At 34.5% G+C, this 21,879-nt stretch overlaps 1 protein-coding gene across 2 annotated transcripts in view; it reads left to right on the top strand.

Annotated features, from left to right (window-relative positions):
• Nucleotides 1-17,187, top strand: part of LOC149071156 (lachesin-like) — a 193,663-nt gene extending 176,476 nt beyond the window's left edge. The window contains exons 4-10 of one of the 2 annotated variants that reach the window (XM_089248228.1): nt 4,084-4,254; nt 4,438-4,566; nt 6,371-6,658; nt 7,006-7,074; nt 11,141-11,233; nt 14,969-15,055; nt 17,040-17,187. In XM_089248228.1, coding sequence (XP_089104354.1) covers nt 4,084-4,254; nt 4,438-4,566; nt 6,371-6,658; nt 7,006-7,074; nt 11,141-11,233; nt 14,969-15,055; nt 17,040-17,125 — 923 coding nt within the window. In that variant the 3' untranslated portion in view covers nt 17,126-17,187. The remainder of the gene's footprint in view (nt 1-4,083; nt 4,255-4,437; nt 4,567-6,370; nt 6,659-7,005; nt 7,075-11,140; nt 11,234-14,968; nt 15,056-17,039) is intronic. The other variant, XM_089248229.1, reaches the window with a different exon arrangement.
• Nucleotides 17,188-21,879: the final 4,692 nt, after the last annotated feature.

Here is a 21,879-nt window from a genome sequence, read left to right as displayed (position 1 = left end):
TCACTTGCATTGTAAGAAGAAATTTTTACTAATCGTTGACTGGAGCCGTAGACCAAGCACACCAGCCTTGTATCAAAAGCTTAGACGCTAATGAAAACTATGTGAAAATATTCAAACAAGCCAGCCAAAGATATGCGACTGATTATAAACATAAGATTAATGGTTATATTGTATCTATGCGACTGACCCATAGTCATCTTTCTTATTGGTGATTACATTGCCTTTGTCGGTGCTCATCCTGTGGGCATTATGAAAACTTCATCGAATCATCATTCATAAGCACTGTACATTTCCATCCTTGATCTGCGCCCAACTCCCTTCGCTGTGAGAAATAGAAATCCCAACAAAAGCGGGAAGTGCGGCTTATACGGTGAAAATTAAATATTAATTTTATTGAATTATTAATTAATTAAATATTTCAGGTTCTTATGGAGATACTGTAATGGGGCAGATAAAAATTTACCGTTAAAGATAGGCTCACTGTAATTTGGGGAATATCATACAAACCGAAATTTTTCCACATGATATTGAAATTTTATCACAGCAAAAATCAATTATTTAACATTTCAAATTTTTATAACCGAATTTTCAAATATAATTAAACTTTTATATCCAGTTAAATTTTTAAATGTAATTGATATTGTAATTTTAATTTCGAGTGTCATGTACATGAAGAATAATGATCTAATTAAAAGTATGATTTCATTCTTTTGACTCTAGAGTTGTTACTTTAGAGTTGAAAAAAAATCAAAAATCGATTGACATTTGTAGTGGTGTCAGAGACAGAGGTGCTGTTGGTGCCCAGGGTACTTTATGGAATGGGTATGAGCACCCAGAGAAATGATTCAGAAATCAAAATTTCCTACTTCAAGATCAAGACAAGAACCCACAAGTACCAAACACTTCCGGCATGCTTGGCCCGTCAAAGGTGCCGACATGAAGGAAACATTGAGGGGGGGGGGGCTGAAAATCGCCATTCATTCCGTTTATAAGGGACTCAAACCCGTTCTCAGGGACTCAAATCCCGACAAGAAGTGGGAAATGCGGCTTATACGGTGGAAATTAAAATTTAAAAATTTATTTGATCTCAATTTTTTATTTGGGTGAGCTCTTCAACATCCCTCACTGCGAGAAATGGAAATCCCGACAGAGATGCGACTTATATGGTAAAAATTAAATTTTAAAAATTTAATGACTTCAATGAATACTTTCCTTCATTTGTTAAAAATTAAAATAGATTGGCAGAGGGAACATTTCCAATAAATGAGAAAAAAAATTAGTTCCATTTTTTACGCCTAAAGCACCTACCCTATTTATAAGATCACAACAAACATATGAATTTTAAAGCAATTCAAATTTGTCGCGATGAAATGAGCCTGCGACAAATTTGTACTGCGACGAAATAAGCCTGCGACAAATTTGTACCGCGACGAAATGAGCCTGCGACAAATTTGTACTGCGACGAAATGAGCCTGCGACAAATTTGTACCGCGACGAAATGAGCCTGCGACAAATTTGTACTGCGACGAAATAAGCCTGCGACAAATTTGTACTGCGACGAAATGAGCCTGCGACAAATTTGTACCGCGACGAGTTTGTAGCACGACGAATTGACGCTGCGACAAATTGACTGCGACGAATTATCCCGCGACAAGTTGAGCGCGACGAATTGACCTAGACCCTGACTGAAGTCACGGAAAAACCGACAAATGGTGAGAAACCAGTTACTACTAGTTTTAATCCACAAATACGCAGTGAATTAACGTGTAATTCATGAAAAAAGTTCAAAATTGCAAAATATGTAAGACGATTATTAATATTAATAATCATAATTATCATATTACACATAGTATAAATGCAGAAATGAGTATATACAGCACGAAGGTAACAACAAACAATTCAAACAATATAATACGAGGGAAAGCATTTTCAATATTCATACGGGGAAAAAAACTTTCAATCAGCCGCGTCATCAACGCAACGCTGCCGTAATAAATAAAATTTTTTGCAGCTCATTGGTGGATTTAAAAAAAACCAAAGAGTAAAATAATAATTATAAAAAATATATATTACTGTTTTATTCCCATAAGTTATTTAAAAAATCAATTAATACATAATTTTCTTAAATTTTCACGATCTAAATATTTTGACACTTTTGTGGCATTTTATTTATTATTGAAATTTCAAATTATATTATTTTGATCATATTTATTAATTTAAATTCCAAGAAATCAGCCTGCCGGATTCAAAAAATATACAACTGGATACAAAAACCTCATATTCTATTTCAAATTCATTCAAAATCGAAAATATTAGAGTTTTTTTTTTTTTTTTTAACAACGAAAAATTTTGATACGCAATTTATTTTACTTCAATATTCTCCCCAAAATAACGAGGGGAAAAAAAACCGAAGGGGAGAAGAAAAACCGCACACAAAACTGAATATGTAAATGAGAACGAAAAATAAATTGTTTGGAAATGAAGTTCTTGATTTATGACCGCGGCTCCTAAGAACATGAAAATTGAAAGTTCTAGAATAATAATGATAATTTATGAAAAAAAGAAAAAACATAGATAAATTATAATACCAATGGCTGTTATCATTCCATGACTAAACCTGATTTCCTTGACCTAGAATAAGTATTAAAAAAAAAAGTAATACTAAGAATTTACATAGAAGAGAAGTATCTAAGATTAGAAGAAAATGGAAAACAATGTGCGGAATACGTATACTACTTTTTTTTTATATTTTTGTTTTCCCTCCCACGTGACAACACTCATTAGCATATAACCATAGTTAGGAAGATCATGGAAGGCTTTGTCTCAAGATCTATACTGCTTTTTTTTTACTCTTAAGTCGCTACCGCATCGTTGATCACAGAGTCATCTCTCATTTTTCTTAACTTTGAAATTCTGAAAATCTCACTCTTTCTTCAAGATTCTTTTTCTTTTCTCATCTTGTTCTTCTTTTTTTTAAAAATAAATGGAAACTTCGCGATTCATCATGTAAATGCTTCGAAAAAAATGAAAATGACGGCGCGGAGTACGCGTACTCACAATGCGAACGCTGCAAAAACTATTAAAAGTCATGAAAACTTTCGTAAATATGAATACTTTATTTTTATAAGTTGTACTTTGTTATCCTTAAAATTAAACTAAAACTTCAAAATTGGAAAGTACAAATTTATCTCTAAATTAATCGTACAATTGGCATTTGATTATTGTCCGTTTTTATGATTTTGCTCTTATTTGGAAGATGCGATCTTTTCGTTTAAGCAATTTTCACAATTTTCCAATTAATAGCTTCACTCATCAATAAAAATCCTTTCTGATAAACTGAAAGATCTAATTATTTTTAAGATTTATTTTTGATAGGTTTTTTCCATACATTTTCTATTAAAATTATTTTTCCTTTCTATTAAAAAAAATTTCAATCAATATCCATATTTTCTGACTTCATGTACAGTCAAACCTCGTTAATGAGCTCGTCTCTTGGGAGAGCAAAAATTTGACTTAGTAAGCGAAGTGACTCGTTAAACGGAGTAAGCCATAGCTGTGCCTGAGGACAATTGGGACTTCCAAAAACTGACCCCGTAAGTGGAGTGACGCGTTAACCGGGTGACGCACTAACGAGGTTTGACTGTATCATAGTGCATTTTGATTTCTTTCTTTTTTTAACAGAAAGAATCCCAGCTACCTTCCTGGGCTTAGTAATGCCTTCTGGAACCAACAGCTGACGAAGAAATTTTCTATTTTCCAGATTTAACCAGCTCTAATTTTAATAAAAATTTAACAATTCCACTAATTTTCTTTCAAAACGGAAAATTTCCAAAATTCAGATGCAGATAACTCCTTTGAATGTCGATCAGAAAACATGGTATTTAAGTTTTTTCTACCATTTCCATATGCTGCTGCCTGTTTGGGCTATTATCTACTTTCGTGAAGCAAACATTTTCCGAAGGAACGCGTTCTTTACTTTTACTGTAAATTTAGCAAAAGTGTAAATATGTTTCCTTTTGAAAATAAGCTTCCCATGTATATAAACTCATTTATTTTCCTTTTTTTTCAATACATTATTCTCAGTACCACCATCAGTCATCGAAGAAGGCACCAGCTCAGATACAGTTGTCGAAGAACGGAATAAAATCAGTCTACGATGCCAGTCGTCGGGATATCCACCTCCTACAATATCATGGCGGAGAGAAGACGGCAAAGAAATAAATTTAGGATCATATGGTGGAAGAAAATACTCAGGTATATGCTCGACATTAGATGTGCACGCAATACGTGCCTGACAAATTCTACGAAATGAACCGAGTGAAAAAAATGGCAAAATAATTGGAATTGACATTCGTTTCGTTTCGAAACTCTTGTTTCTTTCATCGATTGTTGTCTTATTAGTCCCTCCATTGTTCATTTTCTCTCCAATAATTACAGCTTTGAGAGTCGAAGGGGAATATCTAAACATCAGCCAAGTTACCAGAGAAGATATGGGTGCCTATTTGTGTATAGCAGCGAACGGAGTGCCGCCATCTGTCAGCAAACGAATTTTGCTCCAGGTTAACTGTGAGTTCATATCGACAAGAGAAATTCTTAGTATGGAAAATGTGCTAAATGGGCATGATATAAATGAGGGGTCATTGATGTATTACGTCAGCATCGGGGGAGGGGTGGATTTGCTGACTTTTGATGACAAGGGGGGGGAGGGGGGTTTGAAGGTTGCTTACGTCATCAACCATCACATTTTGAAGATATGAAATATTCTAAGCTGCTGACGAAATTTTGCTGACAGGGGGAAGGGGGTCAGTGTTTTGCTGACTTTTGCTGACAGGGGGGGGGGTGTCAAAAATGGTTGAAAATCTGCTTACGTAATACTTGAATGGCCCCTGACTGCCAAAAATAACACTTTCATGTTTATTATTATCATGATTTATTTGGTTTTATATCAACATGGAAAGCTAAAGATATTACATTTTACTGCCGGACTCCAGATAAGGGGACACCGGATGAGGAAATAAACTGGTTTAGTGGTTAATATTCTCTAGGATAAATGTTTTTCAAGCTTTTTACGACTCCGGCCAGTGAAAATGAATGAAAATTTTTGCGGACAGGTTGGAAACGGAAAAATAATTTGCAGATTGTAAAAAAAATACATAAATAAGAAAAAGAAATTCCGGTCTAGCAAAAAAACAAATGAATAGAAGACTTAATTTGAGAAAAACGATGAAAATTAAATATATATGAGAAATATTTTGTTTACCGGTAAAAAATAAAACAGGAAAAATAACTTTCCGACTGACAAGAAAACATAAAAGAAAAATAATTTATGGACCGGCGAAAAATAAATGAATCGGAGAAATAATTTGAGAAAAACGTCAAAAAATGAGTGGGAGAAATGATTTATCGACCAGCAAAAAATAAACGAGTAGGAGAAATAATATTTGAGGACCGGTAAAAAGAGTAAATAAATAAAAATAATAATTGGCAATAAATAAATGATGAGGAGAAATAATTTGCTAACATTAAAAAAAAACATAATTATGAAACATAATTTGTGGAGCGGTGAAAAATTAATAAGCGAGAGGTATAACTTGAGTAAAAGGGCAAAAAATAAATTATATAATGAGAGAAATAATTCTCCGGCCGACAAAAAAAATAATAATAATAGGAAAAATAATTTACTGTTTGACAAAAAATAAATTTATAGAAGAAATAATTTTAAGACACCGTCAGAAAATAAATAAATAAGAGAAATAATTTGCTGACTGACGAAACAAATAATTAGAAGAAATAAATCGAGTTTAATGACAAAATATTAATGGGAAAAGACGGAAATACAAATCGATATAGAAACGGTAGAAAAAATTTTAAATTAAATTATGCAGCGGCTATATGAATCGGTTTATCGGACCAGCGGTTGAACACTGCTCTAGACCTTTTCCCTATCCATACATTGAACAAAATCGTTAAATGAATAGATATACTAAAATGAATCAGTGTTTTATATTTAAAAAAAAAAAACCTCTTAACTGAATTCTCACTCTCAATCAACTTCAAACACAACGTAGATAACACTTTCTAAGTGGATACTGGATATTTTTATTGGTTTACCAGGGCACCTGTTCAGTGTAGAAAGTGCGCTGTACATAGAAAGCTCTATCTGCACACTTCTCAAAGAATATAAAATGTACAAAATTTTCATTAAGCAATCTCACAGTATTTTGCATGGCTGGATAAATAGATAATCTGTTCCCGGTGTCCCAACGTTATTCACTTACAGGAGGTTTGACTGTATTAGTCCATTTACATTCATGATGGACTTTCTTTCTTTACAAACACACACACGACGTTCTTCTTCAATTAATTTCAGTTCGACCAAAGATAAGGGTCCCGAACCAACTGGTAGGGGCAGCGGCTGGTACCGACGTGGTGCTCGAATGTCGGCTGGAGGCCTCGCCACGTCCACTCACGTCGTGGATCCGCAGCGACGGAATCATGCCACTCAACAACAAGAAGTACGACATCGTCGAAGACGAAGAAGGATACAAAATAAACATGAAGATAAAGATCCACGACCTCAACGAGAAAGATTTCGGTTCTTATAAGTGCATAGCAAAGAACACGCTCGGCGAGAAAGAAGGTTTCATAAGGCTATACGGTACCTCTCTCTCTCTCTCTCTCACCATTTTCATTACCTACGTATCTTCCAGAATAATTCTTATTTTTACGTTTAATCAAACTAATATATATTTCATAATCATCTAAACCACTTTAGTATAAAAGCAGAATATAATCATTAGAATCTCTATAAAAAAACGTAATATCTATCAAATGAAATTGGTCAATACCGTGCTAGAGAGGATTACTATCGTATAATTACGTTATCTAAAAAGATATTTTTGAGGGGGAAAAATGTTTAAAAAGTCTGCATGCAGATAAACCATCCACATATTATCTTTAGTATTTTTGTATTATGTTATTATATTGTTATCTTTTCTCGTTTAGAAATCCCACCTCCAACGATAATGCCTAAACCAACGCAGCATTATGAGGTATATCTTCCACGGTTAAGAGGTGAGAAATCATTATCTTTGCATGAAATGCTCTCTCTCTCTCTCTCTCTCTCTCTCTCGCTCTTTCTCTCTCTTTTTTTGTTTGGGTTATTATTATTGTTGTTATGATTGTTTCATTTATTTTATTTTTTCCCCCCGTTAGTGAGTGGGAATTGTATTCATTTATTCAGGTAAATTACATTTACCTCGTGATCAATGCGGCGCACGAGAAGATCGTTTCTTATTCAGGGAAGGTATCATCGGGCACGCGAAGAAAATGGGTTATAATTCAAAGAAAGAAATTAATTGCTGACTCTCGGGTTGTGAAATATTTCTCTTGCGTCGGGCAAAACTCAAGCTTTTTCACTGGAATGTGAAGTATAACTCTACTCTGAGATACAAGTTTATGTCTCAGCTATTTCTATGCTACAGTCATCTATAAACTGCTAGGAATTAAATTGCAAGCAAATACTTCATCAAAAATTTAAAAAAAAAGACTAGAAATACAGATTATTTCGTCAATACGCGTCTAGATGCGTATTTAATGCATCAAAATTCATTTTTACTCCTCCAAATTTGTTTAAGGAGTAAAATTACTCCAATTTTTAGATTTTAAAAAAATTAGAGTTTTGAAAATATTTCTTTCAAACAAAGCAACATGGAAACATAGATGGTGCCGATGTTAACCATTTGCAGACTCCAAATTGATTATACAGTGCTTTCAACAAAAAGGCTAACCCCCTATACAAAAAGTCTCATAACTTTTGATATTACGATCGTTTTTAGTAATACGCTGTTCGCAGTTCGCGGTTCTTCTATTTTGTAAGTAGTCATTTTTGTCTCGGGTGAAAATATTTCCCCAATAAAAATGTGAAAAATTTAGATTTCAAATATGGGACTTTACCAAATGTCTCTAAAAAGTCACCAAAAAAGTAAAAAAAAGCTACAGTCGGTCCTTAAAAACTACCTTTAGGTAGGGCAAAGAAGCCTGCAACAAATATTTATATTTCACGAATAAAACAGAAACGTTCAACGTTCAACGTGACAGATACTTGCCGCGCGCGCATAAGTATTTATATTTATAGACATAATTACCATCTCTCACAAATTATGCAAATTTGAATGTATTTTTATACACAATTCTAGTTAAAATCACAAATCCATTTCGAAACTGAAATAGTGCAACCAGATAACCAGGTTTGTCCAAGACGGTTTCTAGGCCTATTTAATGTAACAATTGGAGCTAAGTACGGAACAGACATAACATAGGAAAAAATTCGCTTATAGTTATCAGGATTTTGGTTTGTTATTAATTTTTTTTCGTTGATTTTTTTTTCTTTTCGCAGCTATTTTGAAGCTAAGGTTGAAACAGACTCTTTTTTTTCATTGTAAATTTTGGTTATCAATTTCGTAAGACTGTGTAGAAGGATAGAATCATCACAATCAAGGCTCCCTTATTGACAAAAATTTCCGTAATCAGTTCACAATGTCCTAATAGGACCGTAATAGCTGCTACGATCCATGTACGTGTAGCGCTGCTTTTACTGTACCTTTCGTATAGTGAAAGAAAGTGTAAGATGAAAAAAAAGTCATTTTTTTTAGTTTATAGTCAGTTTCTTTTCACCTGACCACATTAACAGTTCCTTGACAGTAAAACTTTCACAAGGGAATCTATAGAACATATATCGTACATAATAAAAATTGTCGTGATAAAACTATCATCCTTCAGCCAGATATGCGGTAATTCTGCAACTCGTGGGGCCAGAATTTTATATACGGTGACTATATAACTCATATTTTACGAGACATACCTGTAATTTTGGTCATTCCCAACCTTTGAATAAATGCCCCTTTTTTACCTCGTTTTTAACAAGGCTTATTTGATTTAAATCAAGAATAGAGATTATTTTCATGACTAATAAATTAATGCCTTTGACAATTTGTTTTGGCTTTAATTGGCAGCTTCCCCTGTTTTTGACAATTCTTTGGCTATAATTGGCAACTTCATTTACCTTTGAAAAAAAAAATTTCTGCAATTGGTAAAGTTACTTGTCTTAGACAGTTTTTTTTGGCAATAATTGATAACTTTAAATGCTTTTGAAAATTGGTTTTTTTTTACGATTATTGACAACTTTACTTGCGCGTTTGGCAATTTTTTCATATAATTGGTGATACTTCGTATGGATCACGATTTCCATATTTTTAAGAAGGACATATGGTCAGCGTAGGCTTTTTGTGTGTGTGTGTGTGTGTGTGCGCGCGCGTGTGCAATTTTTTAACGTTTTAAAGCCTGTTATGGTGGAAAGAGAAATAGGGTTGTCGCTTTCGACCAAATAGGACAAATGGTCATCGTACGTACAACTAGGGTTTTTCCGGATATATTTATCAATCAGTCATTGTTATCAGAAATCCCGTGACCAGATATGATCACATTATGCGGCGTTACAACCTACTAAGATTTGCCATTTTTTAACCTATACAAAAAAGGACACATCTGAGTAGGTTGTCTGCCGTAAAATATCCAACTGTTAGTGGTTTTAAACTGTTTCACATTCCGCTAACTCAAAAATAATTACCGAAATTCCGCCGCAACTTCTTATAATATGTTGGTAAAAGATATTGATATCATTCCACATTTTGTTCATTTTCACACAGCAAACCCGTTTAAAAACAATTTCAGTTTGAGAATAAAACAAATAATTTTGTTTCTACTTAATAGATGGCAGCAGGATCGCGGCGCAATACTGCTCGTCTCGCATATATAATACAGTAGTATAGTATTAAATTAACTCTCCCGGTTTCGTCCAGGGGGAACTAAATGAAAACTCCGATCGTGACAAAGGGTCATAAATAGGCAATAATCGCTAATATTTCACAAAATATGAAAATATTTAGAGACTTTTTTCGAAAATATTTGTAACATAACGATGATATTTTTCCGCAGAAATTATAAATGCCTCACGATACGTTCGCCAAAATAAGCATTATTTGGTGAATATTGGCAAGGTGTCACGTTTCACCCTATTGCAATCTGCCTGCCCTAGTCAAATAATTTATAGGTAAGCATAACGTGTATGTAAACGCAAAAACTAAATGAATTTACAAAACCTTATCAATCAAAATCACACAGGGGTACAACAGAAACGGCGGCATATAACCAAAGAAAACTATTGCTACCGCAGGAAATTCCACATCAAGGGATCACCAACCTCTAGCTGAGTATTAAAAAAAAAATGCCGTTCGTAATCGGAAATAAATTGTAGGTCCCGGTCTAATTAGCCCTCGTGTGCAGAAAATGACCGTGGTGCGACAAAAATGATCAAAAATCTTCAATCAAACGATCAAACCCTCAATCAAATACCGAATAATTGTATTTAATTGTGAACCAAATAATTATATTAAAATATTTAATTTAAGCAAGAACAAAATAACAAATTTAAAAACCATCCCCGCAATTTGAGAGACAATTCGAATCCACATAGACATTTATTAAAACATGATTAAAATTTATCCAAACAAAATGCAAATAATGAGAATCATATTAAAATTTAGCAACATCTTGAAAAATGAAATAAAAGTTTTAAATTGGATTCTAAAGTATTTGATGCACTTATAATATTTTTTTCATGGAAAAAGAAAATTAATTGAAAATTAAATCAAATAAAAAAGAAATTGCATTTATTTTTCTTACTTGGATGAATTTTCTGACATAATTGCGATAAAAATCAGGAATTGGGGGGAAAATATTCCCTTTTGTCCCTTAAATATCAGAATTCATTAAAAAAAAGAGAGAGAGGATTTTTTAATGAAAACGTCAGTGTGGCGAGATAATTGCGAGATTTCTAGGAATCCTTTCGGAGGAGAAAAGGAACCAATATATACCAAAACATTCAAACAATGAGAAACATTTTTATTATTATGTTATTTTTTTTTAGATTGAATTGTTTCATTTATTACATTTATTTCTTTGATTTTTTAATAGTGGTTTTGTTTCGTTAAAAAGAAAAAAAAAATTATGTATATAACTTATTTTGTTTTCCAATTATTTCTTATATTTCTCTTTGTTTTCGTTGTTAATAATTTTTTAGAAAATGCAACAGATACGAATATATTAACTCTCGCAAATTCAGTTACTCATGAAATGTTCACTGTTCCTTATAATGGCGAAATTTCTCTTGAAGGTAAGATTTTATGTATATTGAGAAAACTAAAATTTATTGAGTAGGATGGTTTTTGGAATCGATGGTTTCGAATTCTGTTTGTCAGAAGAAAAAAAATCTTTAAAGACATATTTGTTTTTTACTCCTTTCCTGACGTGAACGAGTTAACTCGGTCGAATTGGATTGTGGGGAGGATTGAATATGACGTGTACTTTGGTAATCACAGGTGAAGTTGGGGGGAAAAAAGTTTTCACACATTTTAGTGTATAATCATTTTATTCATTTTTTTTTTCCATGAAAGAGGACAACAGAGGATAGTTTTGTAAGTTCTCAATGTAAAAGAGATGAAAGAAGGATGATGGATGTGTGTGTGCTTGAAGAGAAGGAGATGTTGCCCTCCTGGACAACAAATTAAATAACACTGAACAACAAGTTTTGAAATTTTTTTTACGTTCTGAATAAAAATAGTCAATTTCTATATAGTTCGGTGTACTGAACGCGTATCTGACCACGAAAAAAGCCTAATCGATCCGGTTTTCTTCGTAATTGCGCGTTTAACTCATATATATATATATATATAGTAATGCAATACAAATACATAGAAACACGATGGGAAAAATAACAAATAGGGCTAGGAATTTCTATGACTTTGCATATTTTTTATGAATTTTGCATATCTCACTAATTTTACGCGATAGAACATTTTTTATGATTTTCAGCAATTTTAGGGTATTTTTCATGAGGTTTTTATGGCATAAATACATTTCTTATGAAGCTTATTCTGTAGGATTTTAGGTCATAAAATTCCTAGCCCTAATAATAGATTATTTGAAAAAAAACGTTGGTTTATAAAAACCTCACAAATAAATAGAGACACAACATTAATATGCATGAAAACACAGCAAAAATGCATTTAGAAACACAAATATATGACATAGTTCATTCATTCTTAAAACTTGGTAATATCTCCGATAGAACTTTTTCCATGGGGATATTCGTATTCAGCGGGTCAAACCATTCGGAATAGTGTATTTCTCATGTCCGACTTTCATTGTTGTTCACAGACACCGCTCGTAAAACACTTTTTTTCACAATTTAAATGGTAATGTCTCAAAAATAAGTGCCAATAATACTTTTCGTGGCGATATTCGTGTTCAGTAGATCAAAGTCATTCGGATATTGTATATTTTCACATGTCGGACGCAATTTCATTGTTGTCCAGTGTAATAAAAAGAACGGTCACATTCACTTATTTCTCTTTTCCCTGTATTACCTGTAAATAAATATTACAAATTTTTATACCTTTTGCTGAGAACCTAAAGATACATCCCTCTCCAGATTTGTTGCCAAAAATCTGTCAGTAAAGATGGTTTACGATGTTTTGGTATCGATTATTTGACAAGCAATTTGTAATTATGGCACTTGTTTTTTTCTATTTGTGGCCCATCATTTCTGACTGATTAACGATAACATAAACAAACAAATCTTAATATTTGAGCGAGTTTTTGTACGAAAACTATAGTGAGAACGAGTGATTATTTCATATGGAAGAAGACTAGGTAAACTTTGCCTAATAGTACTCGGAAAAATCGTCAACGATAAAGACAAATACAAGGAAAATGCAAAACTCCTAATGCATTTCGACACGCTATGATTGTCGTCTTCACAGGATAAAAATATCACGCTGACCGAGGATCCTACTTGGATTGGTTACCAAATCTCGACTCTTAGTTGCTCAGCGAGAAGAAAAAATATACGTCTGTCCAAGTCAAACTTCGTGACCAGAATGAAGCTGAGTGCCTGTGTGCAGATTAAACGTGTATGCTCATTAATCTAGTTTTTATGGATCTCCTTGTCTGTCCATGTAACCAAGAGCATGCATCAAATAAGCATGCTCGTTGTGTTAAAAATCAAGAATGTGAAAAATCTAGCGTGGCAAAGCCTGGGGTGTCTCTCGGTTCCTATCACTCACTCGCGCATTGCTCGAAAACTATTGTTTAAAAACTCTATTGTTTTCGGAGATTGTTTCCGACTAGCAAAGTAACAACAATATTGTTATCATTATGAAGGTTTAGCAATTTCGATATATGATGGTGCCACCACCGCCCAGTTTACATTCATATGAATATTGGATGACTAGTGTTGAGAAATCGGTAAATTCCAGACGGAATCAGAGAGCTATTCGGCTCGACGCTTTTGCTAATGTGCGACGAGCTTCTGAAATTATGTCGATAAAATTCCGAAAGCCGCGCTAATGGAAAACTCGAATTTACGCATGCTGTGATGAGAATTCCACGTTGGACCATAATACGGAGAGAATTTTATTAAAACAACCTTCCATAAGGATATCTCCTTTTCCCCCCAAAGGCGTTGTAAATATCGCTATAATATCATCGGTTCGGTGTTGAAGTAGGCATCGTCCGCCTGGCAGAAATTGCGTAATTGCGCCTCGAGATTAGCTACTCTTCATCATTAAAACGTAAGTGAGACGGATTGCGGTAATTCTCCCAGCCTCCCCCTCCTGCGCCAAGTCGATTCACCAAATGTAAATGATAGCATGATTGATGAATCGTTTTCCTCCTTGAACACATTAAGGAAATTAACGTCTTCCGCGGATCGTCGACGTGTAATGCCCGACCGAAAACGTCAGTAGCTAATGATTACAGCTCCTGTACCTGTTTGTTCCTAAACACGAGCAACCCCCCGCCTATCCCCGAATAGTTACAAATTCTAACTGATCACACGATAGCATTTAAAGGTTATCGATACGGGCGCTATAGATTATCACTCGAGAAGAAGTAGTTATCGAATTGGGACACATAGTTCGCCTAATGGCACAATGGAATTCGAACCAGAGAACCAATGAGACATACACGTCGGAATTGAATCGGAAATCCAAATCCATAGTTAATGTACAGATTTGTTTTTCACTGTGCGATGCTAATCTTACATCTTTGCAATTTGTTTGCTAGTCAATCCCCTCCCCCCACAGATATCTCCATCTCTAGTTATTGGGACTGGGATTTTTTCATAACCTAAAAACCGATAGAATATGCTCCATAAAAATTTATGCCCTAAAAAATGTAAAACATGCCGTAAAACCCTAAAATGATGCCTTTGCATCCTTTTAGGATTCAAAGGCATCCTTTTTTGCCTACGGGAAATCGCCAACCATTGCCAAAAATGATGCCAAAGTTGAGTAAAATTGTCAATTATTGCTTATATCGTCGAAAAATTGCCGATGTGGGAAATGAAGCTAGTGTAAAGTGAGCTTGAAGGAAAAAATCCCTCTTCGTTGTTCTGCTAAAGTATGCAAAATAATGCTCGAAAATATGAAAATGTGCCTTAAATTCTGAAAACCGTGAAAAATACCCCAAAATATTACAGAAAAATCATGAAGAAATGCTTTTAAAATTACTGAAAATCATGAAAGTATGCTCTGTAGTGTAAAAATAGCGAAAAAAAGAACTGTCGAGCAACAACGGTTCTGGGTCTTAACAATGAACTTTTGGAATGTTTATTTTGGTCACCACAGGTCTTTAACAATACGTTTCAGACATGTTTATCCCTCTACAATGGTTTGCCACTCCTTCGACTATCCCAGCACATGGAGAAAGCAGCGTTGGGTATTTTTGCCAGTGTGGTGTTAGAAAATGAAAACTATAATTTGAGAATTTCATACTGTATGTTATTTGTGTGCCGAAAATCGAGTGAACTAACAAGAATTTTGAAAACGTTTTCATTTTACATTTCCAGATAAGAATTCAAGATCTTCTATGTCAGACGAAGAATTATTTGATGACACTATGCCCAGTCGTCCTCTTCAGAGCCCACCAGATCACAGTTAGTTATTCGAATTAACCTGTTAGAAACTGTATCTAATAATTTGTAATGAATGCTTCAGTTGGTGGTATACATTTGCACAACACTATGGGTTTGAATGTATATGTACAGTACTTTGATTTTTCGATTTACATAATTTTCATTACGATGCACTATATGTAATCGTTGACATATCAATAAATTTTGGTTTTGCCGGAGATGTCCAGGTTCCCCTGGTTGATAACGTGCTTACTTATAACGTGCTTACTTATAACGTTGATAACGTGCTTTTTGCGACGGAACCTGGGTGTCTCGCTGTTCCTCCAATATTATGAGTCATGCACTTGAATAGCGACAATTTCCTAACGTTTTGTCCACAACTAGGGTTAATAGTTTCAGTGAAGACAGGAGCAAAACCAAAGTGACTTGATCTTCGTCGTCGAAAGACAACTGATGAGTCGATATGAACTTCCCTGTCTAGGAACGACTGAGTAGAGTCAATACGATCTTCTTTCCTCTCTCCATATAACCGAGTAGAAATAATCTGCTTCTTGAATTCATTACTTGATCTTCGGTATTCGACCATCTCGTCTAAAGGCGACTGAGGAGCAGAAATCACCATCTTTTTTATACAGAGACAACCCCGAGGATTTAAAATCATTATCTTTTTTATATAGAAACAACCGAAGAGTTGAAACCATTATCTTTTCCACCTAGAGAGAAGGAGTCGAAATTATCTTCTTTCTTTTCTAGACACAACTGAAAAGTTCAAGTCATCTTCTTTCCTATCTACAAACAACTGAGGTATGAAAATCATCTTCTTTTCGATCTAGAGATTAATGACCGCTCACACCCAGAGCTGTTGTGCAAAACAACTTCCTCTCTTCACCTCCTCCGAGGCTGGGTCGTGTCGGAGAGCATCTTCTATTTATGAAGGAGTCTAAATTATTTCCTTCTCATCCAAAGAGAAGCCGATAGCGTCTTCTTCCCTGTGTAGGAGCGACTGATGTGTCAATATGATCTTCTTTCTTGTCTAAAGAAGACTGAGGAGCCGAAATTATTATCTTTTCCATCTAGACACGACACGACTGAAGATTTAAAAACATCTTATCTTCTTCCCCATCTAGAGACAACCGAAGAGTAGAAATCATCTTCTTTGTTATCTAAAAACAACTAAAGAATTGAAATCGTGATCTTTCCTATCTAGATACAAGTGAGGATTCGATATATTTTTCTTTTCTTTTTAGAGACGATTGAAGAGTCAATATGAACCTTTTTCTTGTCTAGATCATAACAATCACAAAAAAAAAACTGTGATCATAACGTCTTTAGACAAGAAAAACACACTGTCCATATAGACGCCAATCTATATCTCATTATGGCGTGATTGCTGATACTGAAAATCAATGAGATTGGTATATTCTATAGATTGGATAAATTCAATTCCAGATTCTATCTTATACAAGACAAGATTATTGTGCGATTATCTTCATAAGAACAATGGTACGATTACGAACTGATTGACTGTGGACTGCGTTATGATCGCAATCTTTATTCCAGATTCCTTATTGTATATATGTATAAATTAAATATTGTTATTTGCTATTATTACATAAATTAGTAAAATTTCGGATACATCCACAATCTCTCTGAGATGGGAAGCGAGTTGTGTCCTGTCCTTCAATGTTCTATGTCTAAGGACGTCTTAGGAGTCAAAACCATCACTTTCGTGTGGCTTCACGCAAAGACAGTGCAGTGCATCACTATCCTATTATCTTAATGCAGCAGTAAAAAAATGCCTACAAACTGCAATGATAATCGTCTTACAGAACGGTTGAATTATTCGCTACAATGCATCTTCGAACTAAATTATATTTTCTAAGAATATAATTCATAACTATTCCTTCCTTTCCATCCTTAATACAAAAAATATATTAATCTTGGAAATATTTCTTTTCGCCAATATGATGCGTGCAATTGTGGTGAAATTTATTTTTTATTCCAGGTGATGGGATTGTCCTGAATCCTACAGAATTGTTTTTCCTGGCTTCGATAATCGTCATGAACATGGGAACGTTATTTTGCCAATAAATGACTGTAGAAGACGGCGTTATTGTGAAAGAACTCTCCCACGCGAAATATATTATATATATATATATATATATATATATATATATATATATATATATATATATATATATATATATATATATATATATACATATGGACAATAAGTTTATACTTGGACGAGAACTCACCGCCATGATCGATATGCAGAGTGACTTATAAATGATGGGAAATAATTGCGCAAACGTTTTCGGGCTCGTTGAAGAGTGAAATGTAGTTGAGTTATAAATAATTATATACATACATATATATATATATATATACGTAATGAGAAACTGACAATGTATAGATGAAATTTCTCGCCAACGATATTTGAATATTTAAAAAGAAAACCAATATTTATGAAGCACGCGGTTCGTGTGTGCTTTCAACAACAAATGTCATATACATAATTACGTAGGTCAAGCTGACTCAGACCCGTTCACTGTCTGGTTGTAATTATTCATTATTTTGAAGTTGTCATGATTGGAGTGGATTTTGTGTACAATGCATTGAGTAATATTATAAATGCCATGAATTGTTTTGCTTACACAAGGCTTTCGCTTAGGATGGGAGGCAACTCTGATGAGAGCAATTTTTTTTAAGTGGGGGGTGGGGCAATGGTAGGACAAATGGTTTTGGAAAATGAATTAAACTTCTTTAACCCTTTCAGTGACATAGACGAAATCATTAAACCCCTTGTAAAATGTCCTATTTTTTAAATTAAGTAGGTTTTCTTCTGATGTTCAAAATAACGGGTCCAGGGAAGTGTTTCATTGGGAAGTTTACAAAACATCTGCGATTGTCAATGCTAAACTAAGAAGTCTTTAAGAAGGCAAAATATCTCGTCAATGCCACTCAAAAGTTAAACTATCTTGATTAAAATAAATTTTATGATGAGGATTTCTTTCCTTCAAACAGAGCACAACTCCGGTCTATCACCATTGGCAATTTATTTGAGAACTCTGGGGTAATTTTTGTCAGAATAGCGCCAGTTTATGCACACGAGATTAAATCACAGCCATTACAGCCACATTATTTCTCATCTAAGTATAATAAAAACTGTCAAACAAAAGATCTTTGGGACAAGATTTGAGAATACGCGTTTTTTTTGCATCATGAGGCTTACGTGTATCTTTAATCCTTGTATAAATAGCCAGATATTTTACCACCGCACTCTCCCGTGGAAAAAAAATTCTCCTCTTGGTGTTCAGAAGCAGTTTAGTGATTTCACCAGTGTCGTCTTGATGCATGGGGCCCACTCGGGCACGGCTCGAGTGCAGATGGGCCTCGTGAAATGAGATCTAGTTCAAATTTTCGACAGTAAGCATGTTAATTGGTATGCAGTCATTTCTAGCCAAATAGAGTCCCTCAGAAAAAATTACTTTGTCCGGGTTCCCGTGATGCTCTTAACACGGTCCTGAACTGTGCTTCTTTCTGAGGAAGACGGGGATTTCGCTTACGCAAGAAACTACACATGCTTGTAAGGTGTTTTAACTTACGACCGAATCAATGTAATTAGATCCGAATCTTATTATTAAATCCCAAATAGACCCCGAACAGTTTAAACCTGTGGGTTAGCTGAAGGAAATAAAAAAAGAGAAAGACTACAACATAATCCGTAGGCTATCTATACGCATTGAAAATAATTAAAAGCATCTATAGCCACTCCTTGATTTACGGACGTTTGAGACTTACGGAGTTTTTGGGTTACGAACGAAAAGATTCGGCGCTCTTGGCGATATTTGGTGACAATATTTTCACTTGCCTCATTCTTCTTCGTTTCTAATTCCCAAAAACGTCTTTTTGTCTCTCCACGTATTCCCAAGAAATTCGTATGGATATTGTCCAGGGAATATCGTTAGCGTTAGCGCAGACATCCATGCCTGCACCGGGATTCGATCCCAGAAAGGCTAGCACGCTAACCGCCCGACTTCCAGGCAGCATTTGTCACCAAATTGTCTTGACTTCACGACCGATTCGACTTACAGACGATTCTGACCGTCTTGAGGCAGGTAAGTTTCACCTTGCTCGAGTGACACAGTGGTAAAGATGCTCGTCTTCCACTATGAAAGTTACCATCAAGATCCATGGGTTCGAATCCAGGCATAGAACATTCGAAGCAAGTTCTTTACCTACCGAGCATAGGGCGACCACCGATGGATGAAGATTTCATTTCCCACCCAACTCCACTGGTTGGAAATTCCCGTATGGCGATATATGACCGGAGTTGGTGTAGTAGGTAAGTTTTACCCTACTGTTGACACGCCGGGGTTCTACGGATCGATACAGAGGGTGATTCTATTAGCTTGGTACACGTTCCACTAATCCCTAGGGTCAGCGACTTTGGCTCCGTAGCCATAGTCAAAAACCACTCGACGGACATTAAGAGGGTTGGCACCACCCCTCGAATCAAACTCTGGCCGGCTCTAGATTCGGGGAATTATTTTTCGTCTCACCCGTCGGTCTAAATGAGTGCTGAGCGGGATGGCGATGACTGATTTACGAATTATCCTGTATGGCCGAAGGGCTGCATCAGGGGTGTGTGAAGCATTACAGACAATTCTCTGAACGGATCCTATTCGTGTCGGAGGTAACCGGGCTGTTATATCTCTAAATTCAAAGCATCTATTCAGGATTGGAACTGTTTATGGGATATATAAACTGTTGTAACAAACATTCTTTTCTGCTTTGGAGGAAAAATAAATAGAAACGATGCCTTCAAACCGACGTCATACCGATGGTCACGTGTTTTCCGTGAGAGAGAAAAAAAATCTGCAAAATTATACCGAAAAGCATAAAATTCATTAAAATTCCAATTATCCTCGGGGGTAAAATATGTCTTTTTTCACGAACTTCATAAAACCGAACGCAAAATTAATAAAATTTCAATATTTATTATGTTTATTCTCTAATAAATGCGATCAATAAAGTGTTTCAGCTGAATAAGAAATAAAATAATGTTTTTATAGAGGTTTTTTTCGTATAATGTGGCATTTCGAAATAATCGATAGCTCGAATGGAAAAATAAATACTTTATAAAAAAAGTAATTACATATTCAGAAATATATGTTGACAATAGATATGAAAGGAATTTATGTTTGTATAGTATTCATGAGAAAGAGAGAAAATATGTCTCTATCGATTATAATTAGAACTTTTGTTAATTTTCTTACGTATATATTTTTTCCTGTTTTTAATGGTACCTGATTTATTTGAAATTTTGATTCTTTTTTAATGGAAGATATCGTCAAATGTTGTAAATAAAGTCTCTTTTTTCCATATGTCGTATGAATTTATTGCAATAAAATTACACTAAATTACACAACATTAGATTCACAATATTTATACAAAAAACTATATTCCATACAAATACTTGCTCCATTTAATATGTTTTCTTCTTTATGAATACAAATGTATTAAAATATCAGTATAAACATTATATATCAATATGTTAGAACAGTGTTTCTAAACCTTTATGATAACAAGGACCAGTAAAATGCCAAAAAATTTGAGGGACCACTTGTGTCCCGTATTACGGGACATATTTGCAATTTTCGTTTTTCCAATTTTTTTATATACATTTGTCCCGTTTTTTCAACGATACATTATTTGAATTTTTAATAATTACTAACGTCGTATAGCACACACGCAGCGTTTTCGTAGTATAAATTGTTTTACGATAATTATAACAAAAATTACAAATATTCATCTCGCATATATTTATCAGGTTTAACGTTTTTTTTCTTACATTTTCCAGAAATTTTAATTACGATCGGTGATTGTGCCTACTTTTGGCAATGTTTTTTTTCATGAAAATTGGCAATGTCCTGTATTTTACTGATCATTATTTAACCTTTTGCATCCTGACGGTGCTTGAAAGTACCGCTTTAATCAAACGCTTATAACTTCGTAATATGACCACTTTCACTGACGGTATCTACAAGGACACGATGAGTGCAGTTCCTTCCGACAGCAAGCAGTAGATGGCAGCTAGACGCAGAAATTTCAAAGATATTTAAATTCAAAAATCGGAGAAAAGTTATGAAAGAACAGCAAAAACCACAGGACAACACTCCTTTCCCGACTTTTCTCCGATTTTTTGAATTAAAATATCTTAGCGAATATCTCACTTAAAAACATGGAACTTTCTCTGTTGGCATGAGAAGAAACAGGGCAACAACTTTCTAATTGGAAGTCAGAGAACAGGGGGACCGTATAAAAATGTAGATTTTTTTTTTGTTACGCACTGAATTTTCACTTTCAAAACTGATACAGGGTAATTTTTGAACGCTTTTTGTGCATTTTGTTTTAATTGAAACCATACCTGTACGACGAACGATTAATCAGATAAAGGCCGCATAACCACTTACAGAGATGACCCTGTTAAAGATTCCGTGATATTTTTAGATCGGAAGAATAGGAAATTTTTCGAGGTTAAATCGAGAGGCGTAAGATAAGATTGAAACTTTCAGAAATGACTAAACCCCCTTTAAAATGTACCTTTTTTCAATGAAGTAAGCTTTTTTTTCACGATTTTTAGTAGTTGCAAACCAAGGGGAGTATTGGGGGGGGGGGGAGTACTATACGGAAAGTATTCCATTGAAAAATCAACCTCATAAAATATCTGGGCTCACAAGTGGTGTGATCTAAATAATAAATCTCACTACGACAATGGGACAGATTCACCATATTTACCAACATGATCATACATAACAACCGGCAAATGTGATGAATTC

This window comes from Pholcus phalangioides, unplaced genomic scaffold (genome assembly GCF_987345545.1).
Source record: "Pholcus phalangioides strain wild (caught in Gottingen) unplaced genomic scaffold, Ppha-v1.0 ptg000019l_1, whole genome shotgun sequence".
NCBI classification, from domain to species: domain Eukaryota; kingdom Metazoa; phylum Arthropoda; class Arachnida; order Araneae; family Pholcidae; genus Pholcus; species Pholcus phalangioides.
Note: the sequence above shows the minus strand (reverse complement) of the source record. Positions and strands in the feature narration are given on the sequence as shown.